This window comes from Phaeoacremonium minimum (assembly GCF_000392275.1).
Source record: "Phaeoacremonium minimum UCRPA7 unplaced genomic scaffold PA7_03_scaffold_496, whole genome shotgun sequence".
In the NCBI taxonomy this organism is placed as follows: domain Eukaryota; kingdom Fungi; phylum Ascomycota; class Sordariomycetes; order Togniniales; family Togniniaceae; genus Phaeoacremonium; species Phaeoacremonium minimum.
Genome location: NW_006921398.1, coordinates 175,516 through 187,219, shown reverse-complemented (window position 1 = coordinate 187,219; position 11,704 = coordinate 175,516). Strand labels below are relative to the sequence as shown.

The following is an 11,704-nucleotide window of genomic DNA, read 5'->3' as shown; positions in this document are numbered from 1 at the left end:
GAAGATGTCGAACGGTGCTGTGTACTCCATCGGCCCCGACAACGATGGACCCGTGGTCTTCGGAGCCGTCCATGAACGTAACCTTTACTCCATCGGACAAGATTTCAAGGGTTTGAACTGATTTTCCCGGGTGAATGCGTCGTTCCCGGTCTGGTAGTTTCTCATAGAAGAGACGCAAGTACTCCCACCTTTCGAACAGCCACAAATCGTATCCGTGGCTTTGAAGAACAATAACGTCAGCAAGCGATTGACCCAGAACTAAAAGAAACTGGATCTCACTTCTCTCGGAGCCGTTCGTTTGATGGATATGCGACCAAGACCTCCCCATCTGGCCGCATCGTCTTATTCTCCGTCAACGGTGGCGCCAGAGGCCTGGCTGCCTCAAGGAGGCCTAATTGATCAAGTATTCGCATTCCTGGCGGTTGAATGCCAAGCGCAGTTCCGCTGGTATGGACAATCTCTTTCCTTTTCTCATAAACAACATAGTCAATGCCGGCAAGGTGGAGCATATGTGCCAGTGCGAGCCCTGCTGGGCCGGCACCGATGACGACGACCTTGAAAGGCGGGCTCATGTGGAAGATTTGGCGGAGGTGTCCCAAAATCTGGCTCTAAATCACGGCCTCAGAGTTTGATGACTCTTTTTATTCAAATATCGACGGCTATTTTTGGGGAATGACCGTGTCACATTTGTTGTTACGCTGTGCCGCGAGGATTGGATCCAATGCTGATCACTAACGGGGCTTCTGACGCTAACCAAGCAGTGCCGATTCCTCTGCGCTCAATTGTTACCTAGAATCCCGCTAAAAAGTTATGAGTGGGTAGTTTACTGGAAATTGTAAGCATTAAGAATCCTGCGTGCTGAATTGAGGACGAGATCGTCGCGCGTTTGATCATGGAGCCTATGTTCGACAATCAAGGAGAATTGCATACTGACCGTGGAGCGTTGACGTCGCGAGATTCGAGGAAATCTCATGGCTCATAGCAACTTCGGAATAATTTGTTCAAAGAGCAAATCGAATTAAATCTCGCCGACGGGCTATTGGCTCAGGTTTGAGGGGATAGATTAAACAAGCCAGATCAACAAGAACATCGCAGCTCGCATTCAGCCACTTGCTCACAACAATTGGGTTGCTTCTTTCAACTTGAAGCGGGGACTACACAGATGAGCCTTTGACAGCACCTTGCCATATGTTTTGGACGAAGTGCAATCCCTCATCTGTATCTAACCAAGCGACCTTCCTCAAGATGTGTAGCCACGGCCAGCTCACCAGAGTCCGCCCGGATGATCTCCATGTTCTAATCCAGGCATCGAGCCAGTCTTCCACAGGGGTAGTAGTCTCTCCGGAGGATAGCGACCAGTTCGCCTGTCCAAGCGTTGACACAATGAGAGCATAAAATCCAACTATCGTTTTCCACTTCCATATATCATCGGATGCTCTCTTTCCTATAGTTCTTAAGTTCGCTGATGGGCTGGCACTGCTTCCAATGCCCGAATCTGAACCGCCTGGGCTACTCGATGCCCTATTTCGGGATATGGTCACGTAAAGCCACCGTAACAATTCTGAATCACACCGCACGCAGCCTTCAGCTCCAGTCATTGAAGCATAGAGGGCGTCACGCTGAAACTCGATTATCATGTGTGCCACGAGGTAGGCAACATCTGCCCAGAAACGTCTTGGGGATTGACCAGATGGTGTAAGTGACCTAACTTCCGGTGCAGGACCATCCTCTGAGTCTACCAATAGTGAAGCAAATATAGTTCCTACAACTCTATATGACATTGTCAGTGAAATGCATGACGAATAGGTAGGGAAACAGTCTAGTAGCAAGTATGGAGGTCACTTACACAACAGTCAACCGTCGAATCAGTCCGATATGAGGGCGTGGCCCTTGCAATCGCTCATTGCGGTCAAGAATTGATAACAAGCCATGGAGATGTGCTTCAGCTTGCTTGTGATGTCCTGTTTCCAGCTACGTCACAGAAAAGAATCAGTTGCAAGCCGGTGATATATCAAAGGTGTGTGAAGACCACTCACGTCTGCAAAGATTAACCCAGTAACTTCGCTTGCAACCAGATTTGACAGGTCGATAGGAGCTTCGACGTGTTCCGTTATGCCGCGAATGATCTCCAGGTTGTGATGTAGATACGTTCCCTGGAAGGTATCACGTCCTCCCCTGATCAGAGATTGATGGCCAATGGCCATTATGATGGTTGTTCTGGCCCAGACAATATTGACATCGTCCAATCCCATGTCGGAAGGGTAGGGATGCTTCGGAAAGGCAGTCCGAACGAGCATTCGGTGGAGGGTAACTAATGGGCATATTTCACATTAGATTGCTAATCTCTACGGAAGGGGCGTAAAAAAATAAATTTAAAAATAAAAGCAAATAAGGTTCTCATTTGTTAATGACATGTCACTTGTGACTTACAGTGATACCACAGCTCACGGTCTTGGTGGCCGAGCTGAATTGGCAGAACGTCAAAAGGATCGTGGGCCGTCCCGGGTATTAGACCAGGTATATGCATGTTGATAGGAGCCCTGATATCCCAGCCGGTCATGAAGGACGTCTCCCGATACGATAATGGGGCCGACCTAGTATACACACGCTTATGACGCAGCACCTTGCAGTTCGAACTATGCAATATAACTTGTTAGATGGCTTTTCTGATGAGAATCAAAACTGAGATTCTAGCGTGCTTGACTTAGGAGGCGGTTATGAGTTCATTCCAATATCTGACTTACCAAATTGGCCGTTGCGAATCACATCGCACATACCGTGCTTTGCATGCCGAGCAAAAAGGGGAGACCAGCTGCCTCCGCCCTTCCGCGAGTCCCCCTCGCTTAGAGCTCTGTACGACTTGACATGATCTCGACTGCATCCTATCCATCATTATTGCGTTGACCGCCTTCAGCTACCATGTGGAGCTTGAGTGGAAATTTGAGACAGTCAGGCAGTCTTCCCCGGTGACTGTGGAGATTGTGCTAGTGGAGATGGCGTTTCATTCGGATACTCATTACAGAAAGAATTGTTTGAGCAGACTTCACTTCGGCCGAGTCGTGGGGTGGTTGCTCTAATTCGGAATCAGGGGAGGCTCGGCGGAGGGCTGGTGTGCGGCGCGGTGGTGGCTTGCGGAGAACGGAGGAGGAAAAGAGCGCGCAGCTCCTTTCGACCTCCGCCCTTCGGCTGAACATCCCTCCATCACCTGGCTCAATATTAGTTTACGGAACATGTTGGCTCGTGTTTCGTGTGTCGATTTCACAAGTCTATAGATGTCTAATCGTTACAAGCCTCGTAGAAACTCATCCAACGTTATTGGCTTCTTCACAGCGTTATTCAATCCTTCATGAAACGTCACCCAAACCTTCGCCGCTGGTTTCTCTGCTGTTCTTGGCCGCTTTTCGCTGCTATTAACATCTAAATCTTGCAGCGGGCGAGGCTTCTCCTGAATGATGCGGCCGAAGAAGTCCTTCTTCACGCTGGTGCTGGAGAGGAGCTTCTTCTCAGCTTCCCATTTCCTGACGTTTTCCTTCTCGTCTACAACGAACTCATCATAGCCAGCACCGAATGGATTGCCAGCCTTGAAGCGAGCTTGACGGGCCGCGGTTTCGCGTAGAGCTATGGTTTTGTGGAGTTCTTGATCGAGGACTTGTCGTACAGCGTAGCGGGTAGGGGCTTGTGTGGCTAATACGTGTGCTCCTGCCGTCTCAAATGCTGAGAGTGCATCTAAGTCACTTTGATAGATGTCAGTATTGAACCCAGTAATGAAATAGCATAGAAACTTACGGATCCATTCTGTACACCCATTGAGTTCTGTTCGCCATGGACGGGTTCGCTTCCTCGATCTTTCCCTTGACTAGAGATATGCCGACCTCAGCTAGTACCTCCGCGGCTCGGTGGACCATGATCTTCTCGCCTTCTCGGCGGACACTAGCAACAGAAATACCCTTGTCGCCGCTGCCACCGACAACGACGGGTTTGACGTCTGGCGAAACAAGTCGTACTAGGTACGGCAGAAAGTCCGTGGCAACATGCTCTGGACTTCGGAACGACCTAGCCAGAGATGGAGGCAGGTTCGACTGAATGCTTTGCAGCACAGACCGATTCTGTTTCTCCATCTCATATGCGGAGAAGTCTGCTCGAGGCCCTGTGAAAGGAAGCGGAGTAGAGTCTGCATTGGCATCCCCCTCGGCAGTACGCCATTGTTTTTCGTAGCCTGCATTTGCATAGCGTCGAATGGGTGCAGCGAAGAGGTGATGACATGCGAGAGCTGGCTGGCTTAGATAGGGAGCAAGTTCCCACTCCTGGCTTGAGTAGAGACGAGAAGAACAGGCATCGTGGAAGTGCATCCACTCATACGCCGTATCAGGCTTCGTCAAATATGAGTCGTCGTTGAACTCTCGGTTAGGGTACTCAGAAAAGACCTCAGTCATGATACGATCCACATCCCCGCTAGTCTCTATCATCTCTCGTAACCGGCCCATGGCATACTTTTTGTGGTGCTCAGCGAAGCCGAGCTGGGTTTGGGGCTGCTCGTGATGTGTGTTCTTTGACTCGACATTAACATCGGCTTGTTTGGGAAAGCCGGCTCCATCTTGGAAGATGCGAGTGACAATATCCTTGACGCTGCCACGTCCCAACCCTCTTGAGCCGCCGCCGCCATGAGCAAGGTCGTGCATGACGTTCTTCTCGATCCACTGCCGTGTGAGGAAAAGAGAGCCATCGGTTACTGTTGCTTTCAGCCGAGTGGCGACCCATTCCCCAACGACCATCACTCCACGGAGATCGCCTTCGACAGCGCTCTCAGCCCCCTTCTTTGCATCGATGCCACTGCTCATGCCCCAGGCTGCTTCACACAGCTTGCGAGCAGCATCTTTCTCACAGGGGATGCCTTCCTTCTCGAAGACCGTCTTAAGGCGAGTGACGACAGCATCTATTGACGGCTTACCGACGTGGATGATCTCTGCCAGGCCAGAGTGTCGTAGCGGCTTCAATGACGGATGGTAGACATCGTTACAGATCAATATCAGGGGCCTCATCTGACGAAAGTCATCGCCTTTCTTCTTTCGCCGCTGGATGGCGGATGAACCTCCACTGGAAGTTGAGGCATTCTTCTGGTCGAGCATGATTAGGTCAATCAAAGCTTTGATGAACCCGCCCTCGCCAGAGCCACCTGAGCCTGTGACAACGCCATCGACTTCGTCCACCACGACACACACGGGACGAGCAATCTTCTGCTTCTTGCCTGGTGCTGGCTTGACCTGCTCGACAGTCTTCACACTCTCAGTTCCCAAGCTGGTCCTGATGCGACCTTTCACGACATCTCGGCTTCGATCATCGCTCGCATTGATCTCCAATACCTCGTATCCCGCCTGACGCGCGCAGACATGAGCCAGGGTGGTCTTGCCCAGACCTGGCGGACCAGTAAGCATGAGAATCTTGCGGTGTGGCTTCTCTTCTTCTTGCTGAGTACTAGCCCCTGGTCGCCGTGAGGTGTGGGGCCTTTCCTTCACCGCGTGCGGAAAGACAAGGGTATCCCATCGCTTAAGCCAACGAAGAACTTGGCGATTCGTAAGGTCGTCACCAACAAGATCCGTAAAGTTTCGAGCACGATACTTCTCAGTCCATAGTAGCGACCGTTTTGACCGCTTACCACCAGCATGGGATTCCTCTAGTGACTGAATGGGCTTGTTTGACGCGCCTTGAGCAGTCGCCTTCGCCTCCGCCTTTGCGGATGCCTCCTTTGCAGCGTTGTCCATCAGTCTGTGTATATCGATGCCATAGTAAGCGCGTTTGGCTCTGCCTTCTTTGGTTCTTGACCGAGCAGCCACCATGCTTTCGTACGAAACGGCCGTGGTGGCCTTCCGCTGTCGAATTGGGAGGGACTTGCCGCTGCAAGTAGAGAGCCTGTAACTCGACACCCTTGGAGCACTTGGTAGCCTCGATGGCACGAAACTGTCAGCTTGCGAAGTTCCGAATAGTAGCTCATAGCGGGTTTCTTCCGTGGTGAGAAGACTCTCTGCAGGTTGGGCATCGGGGATTTCCATGGAATCATCGTTCCTCATCGCCTGCATGCCTTCTCTCGACCCGGTTTGCCGTATCTCCTGAAGTGCGTCTTCTCGTGGATCCTTTAGCATGAGCTTCTTAGAGACTGGCTCATCATCCTCGTTCTCCTTGTCGGAATCATCGTCATCGTCTAGGAACCCCGCCTTCATGGGACGTCTGGCGGGCTTCGCAACATCTTGTGGACTAGATCGCTTCTTTGCTGTCACCGGGGAGGAGCTGGGAGGGAAGACGATAGGAGATGACGTTGACAGCATGATGAAAACGCCAGACGGGAAAGAGATCGAGTAACCGTATAATTCGCAGTAACGCGCGAATTGCTCGCGATTCCAAGTGTGCTGGTGTTCAATGGCCTTTAAGAGCGTAAGACTTAAAGTGGCGGCTCTCGACTTTTGCAGTGGACACAAAAGCGCGTCTGAGACGCGTCCCTCGCTCCTAGTAAACTGTACTTTGGCGGGGAGCTTCTGGTGTTAGTGCAGACCACCACGAAGAGGCCAGAACTGGCTAGCCCAAAGTAAAGCAAGGGCCGGCTGCCAACGGCCGAGGCTCCACAGGACGCCCCAAGACAGTTAAGCTGTCCAGGGTCCAGGGGCTTCTTTGGGGTAACGTTAATTTTAAGCAAAATCGTGAGACTCCCCTTTCCATGGGGTCCAGCCGGCTCGTTTGCGACGGCGCATCGTGAACCTCGCTCCTTCACAGCTACAGCGATATGCTCGCGATTGTCTGACAAGGGGACAATTGGCCGGCAGGCCAAATTGCCCAGCCATTCGTTTGCTTGTACATACACTATATCATATTCATTGATCAACTCTCGTCACTCGTTTCCATGATGCGCTGTCGCATTCTGTTCTCTTGGCTCGTAAGCGCCGCCATCGTAGCTGTCGCGGTCGCCGATGGGACTGTGTGGGTGACACCGCACGACAGCTACTCCTCCTCTGTCGGCGTGCTGGGCTGCAAGATCAACACAAACCGTGTTGCCTATGTACGAAGATCCATTCCTATGACATGCAGATGTGTTGCTGACATGATGATTCCCGTAGTGGCCCAGCTCTGTTGATTGCAATAATATCTGTGTTTCTGTCTCTTATGGAGGCCGTACGGTGAAACTCCTGCGTATCGATCAGTCCGGCGGTGCGCACGACGTTAGTTACGATGCTTGGAATGTATGAATCTGTGCCACACACGAGTGTTTTGCAAGTACACAGTATGCTAACATTATACCAAAGTACCTCTCTACCGGTCATTCTGCGACGGACGAACCGACTGCTGGAGGTGCTATCGCCATGGACTACAAGGATGTGGATGCGTCTGAATGCGAAGATCTGATCAACACCAAGGGCAACAAGCTCCCGTTGAGCGCGGCCAATTCGATGAACTATCTTGCCAGCTGCCTCGAGCAGGAGGACAGCTGGGTTGCTAAACATTATGTGCTGTATAATATCATGGACGCGATATGTACGTGGGGATATGATGAGCAGTGTACGCTTGACTGGCCGGATGCAAACCAGGCTACATGTCCGCATGGCTTGGGGACACCAGTCGCCCTTACTGATGCGCCCGTTTACAACATTCAATATCCAACTGGAAAGAAGGTGCTAGCTGGGTCAAGTCAGACTACGGAGACCACTGGAAGCGAGAACGCGGCGTCCCTAAATCACGGAGGCATTTTGATGGCAGCGTCAGTAGCTTTATTAATCACCCTGTTAGTCGGCTGTTTATAGAACCAACAAAGCTATAATTGTTGTCGCCTTCAAAGCCATATTGTATCAGTCTGGTGTTGAGCCTTTGTAGCGCTCTCCTGCCAGTCCTCAGCTCCATTCTGATGATATCTCGTTCCACATCGATTTCAGCAGGGAACAATTACACTGACAAAGAGCTCTAGCCCTGTACAACGAGCCCTTTTGTTCATTGTGATTCACTGTGAGTATGTCGTTCTAGTGAATGAGATGTTTGACGACGCTAGGTGCGTCTGATGTGCGGTGTCCGGCAGAATCTTGTACACATGTCACTGTGGAGACGCGATCGTTTACTCACCAGCATATAATTATTATTTACTTCAACGAAAATGACTCATTTCTACCATGATGACTTACGTCTGCCTGTTCCCGGCATTAATATAACCGCCCGCCGCACATTGCGTCGTTTTGCCTCTTGTTTGCTTCACGTCGGTCACTCCCAACGCCACGACCCATCTTCCTACTTCCAAGATCATGTCTCTGATACTCCAAACACCTCCCATTCAGCAGCAAACAAAACATGTCAACAAGCACTTTTCTCTCAAGCATTTCGAGCTACAGGTGGCCAGTCGTGTTTGGTCCCTCAGGTTTGAGACGTCCTGGCGACGGTCTCGTGCCACCTAGCTATAATGGCGGATCCCCGTTAAACAAAAATACCACATCATCTAGGGAGGCCACAAGAAGCCTAATTACTAGTACTGTCAAAGGGAATCCCGAAGCTTGTGGGCAAAAACCAAGGCAATAATAAAATTGAGGCTGCAATGCGGTTTCACTTGGAGATTACTGGAGCAGAGATCGCACATACGAAAGGAAGGGTCTTAAATATCAGGTCATTTGAGCCTAGCAACCTTGAGACCTTTCCAGGAGCAAAAGAAGATGGCCATCCGTTTTGTGAACCTCAATTGGCCCCCAAAGCCGAAAAACAACCGCAAAATGCCGTCAATACTAGCCGCCAATGCGTGGACCGATCACTTCTCGAATTCGTCGTGAAGACCCGCAGGTTCGTGGTACTCAAACTCCTTGTCCTCGGCTCCAAGAGAAAGCGCCAACTCCTTCCAGAAATGGAGCTCCTGATCCTTCTTGTTGCGCGCCTTCCGCGCAGATCGGTTGTTGCGCAGCTGGTGGCGGCGGTCGATGTAGGCCTGCACGAGGCTCCAGACCTTCTGCGCCTCGGGATCGCCGTCCTTCGCTACCTCGCCGGTGGCCTTTACAATCTCCTTTAGCTCTTCGTCCTTCATGAACTTGAGCATGTTCTCGGTCACCAGGCGCCACTGGGAGCCGCGCGGCGCAACGAAGTCGCCCGGCGGCTGGCAGGGACCGACTTGGCTACGAGTGAGCCCGCCGCCGCGGCTCTTGGGGGTCTGCTTGGGAGGCTTGGTCTTCTTGGTGATCTTACCTTGCTTGGTAGAGTTTCCCTTAGCAGGAATAGGCCCTACGATTCCATCAACTCCCGCTGGAGTCTGCGAGGGGACGACGTTGGAGAGTATCGCGGGAGTCAAAACGCCCGCGTCAATAGCTGGGAGCTGCTGCGACGGCGAATTATTCGTGATACGGACTTCATGCGGAGAATACACCACAGCTGAGGGCGCGTATGCGCTTCTCGGCTGAACGAAATGTTTGTCCTCGGGAGGTGCAGCGCGAGGGTTCAGAACATTAGCCGAGGCTGTCGGGTTGACAATGCCAAGAGAAGGCACGCTGTACGAGATCGTCGAGTTGCAGGTTGGGACGGGAGTGTTCGCATGTGATTGATACGCAACGGTATGATCACCGTTGGGAAATGGGCTGGCACACGGCACGCTCGTCGACGAGAGCTGAACCTGCGAGGGTGCAATACCATGGTCCAAGGAGAGACCCACACTAGCCTCCAAGGATCCATTAACGGTAGAGATTGCTTGAAGACCATGGGCCACTTGATCCTGAACGCCTGCGGCCTGGAGATGAACGGAATCGTGGGTAGCAAGAGGAATAGCTGACGAAGCTGTCATCTGAGAAGCCACCTAGGCATCAAACGACTCGTCGTCCATATTCATAGCCATCTCAACTTCAGTGAAGTCGAACTCGTCCTCAACCATAGTGAGATCAACTGCTGCAGTGGAATCGACTTGCATTAGATTGCCAGATGGCATCCCGGTATTCGCGATCGTCATGGGAGTCTCCATCGAGGAAGTCTCACGAGAGGAGCCAACTGAAAAGCGTTGATCGAGCATCATGTCGATAGCCGGTTGCTTGTTCATATGCTGTTCAGGAAACTGCACCGGATACTGCTTCTCGGCGTTCAAGGGAGCGAAGTACTCCTGATGGGCCTTCTGTACATCAAGAACCTCTTGGTTGAAGTCATACGACTCGATGTTGGGAGAGTCGGCATTATACCATCCGACATGCTCCTGGTCAAGTTCCATGATGACAACGATGGAAATGTTTGCTCAAGTAAAGAGTTGATTCAAATGATAGGAATCGTGGACTGAGAAGCTCGAGTGAGGTGAAATGGCAAGTATGTTGAAAGATGACAGCACTTTGGCGTTCAGCGTATTTATAGACGGTCGAGGAGCCAGGGAAAGCTAGTGAAGGGAAGCGTAGAACTGACTCCTGAACACGTGTTCTCGAACTATTGTGCTTGTTTGCCCTCTTCTGAGAATATCAGATGAAATTTCCAGAGTTCAAGAGTCATGTTATCCGGTGACCAGTCCTTACGATTATACTTGTAAGCGTAAGCGAAAATAGCGGGAAAGTCACTCTCTTGTTGCTGTTGATATACGATCGGATGAGTGATAACGCTTAGAGTCTCCCCGTCTACCGAAAACTTTCGCCGTACTTACACGTCTCATGTTATTGTTAAGGCACTACTCTTAGTACTCGATGATACACCGAGCTCGAGTCTCCTCGTGAACATATGACACTAGTCATATTATTATGACTAGGGAAGGACAGCAATGCTCAGCTGGCTTCAGGCAATATTCGATGATCGCTACCGGAAGTCATCAACAGTGAGTGAGTCGAGTTATAAGAAAGACCAAACGGGTGCAAAGGAGGTACTACTGACCAAAGTATAATTTATCTGGTGATAGTACGCAACGGATACACTGCCTGAACTGGGTTATTATATTCATGTATACTATCTTATCATGTATTATTCATAGCCCGGAAAAAGCTTGGTATCAAAGAGGTCTCGACATTACACTGATTTCTTGGGTAAAGGATAGCCGCCAAGGTCAGCAAACAGCTTTCCTGCCTTGGTCATCACCAAATTCACATCGTCTCCAACCCACTGCGATATAAAGTCTGCTCGAGGACCCTCGAGCTCCCTCAGTAGACTTCCACATGCCTAGATGTAGTGCATTTGTTAGCAATGGTTTTCACAACTAGCCATGAAGATGGATGATCTTTGGACCATACCAAGATGCACGTGCCGCTCCTATTATCATCTAGAGAGGCTTGCATGATTACGGCAGCTACTCCCTCAGGGGTATTTGCTTCCAGCCCCGCATCCTTCCAGTTATCGGCATACGAAGATGTGATATGTGTGGGCGTAAAAAAGGGGGCCACAGCATTGATACGTATGCCATATTTGTTTGCTGTGATCTGAGAGGACCGCATCAATCCAATAACGCCGTGCTTGGATGTGACATATGCTGCGACTCCCGTGCCGCCAAAATATCCCGACGTCGATGCCATCAACACTACACTCCCGCCTGAGTATTGCATATGATGCATAGCTAGCCTCAGTGCTGTTAAATATATGTAAGTAAAACTTATCCTTTTTTTTACCCAAATTTAATTAAAGGGGGTTTTCGGGGGCCTTACTATTGAGCGTCCCCTTTATGTTCACATCAATAACTTTAAAAGCCTCTCGACTTTCAAGGAGGTCCCCCTCACTATCAAGCGCATCAAGGTTTAGCACTGGGGAT

General features: G+C 50.8%; 3 protein-coding genes across 3 annotated transcripts; all 3 read right to left on the bottom strand.

The window, feature by feature from the left end:
* Window positions 1–3,283: 3,283 nt before the first annotated feature.
* Window positions 3,284–6,215, bottom strand: UCRPA7_6797 (putative chromosome transmission fidelity protein 18 protein; the record flags this gene model as incomplete). The annotated part of the gene is made up of 2 exons (XM_007919333.1): window positions 3,284–3,734; window positions 3,787–6,215. 2 exons carry the CDS (start codon window positions 6,213–6,215, stop codon window positions 3,284–3,286), a joined length of 2,880 nt encoding a protein of 959 aa, XP_007917524.1.
* A 2,552-nt stretch (window positions 6,216–8,767) lies between these two features.
* UCRPA7_6796 (hypothetical protein) lies at window positions 8,768–9,675 on the bottom strand (the record flags this gene model as incomplete). The annotated part of the gene is made up of 2 exons (XM_007919332.1): window positions 8,768–9,494; window positions 9,656–9,675. 2 exons carry the CDS (start codon window positions 9,673–9,675, stop codon window positions 8,768–8,770), a joined length of 747 nt encoding a protein of 248 aa, XP_007917523.1.
* A 121-nt stretch (window positions 9,676–9,796) lies between these two features.
* Window positions 9,797–10,198, bottom strand: UCRPA7_6795 (hypothetical protein; the record flags this gene model as incomplete). The annotated part of the gene is made up of 1 exon (XM_007919331.1): window positions 9,797–10,198. The coding sequence occupies one exon, from the start codon at window positions 10,196–10,198 to the stop codon at window positions 9,797–9,799; it is 402 nt and encodes a 133-aa protein (XP_007917522.1).
* Window positions 10,199–11,704: the final 1,506 nt, after the last annotated feature.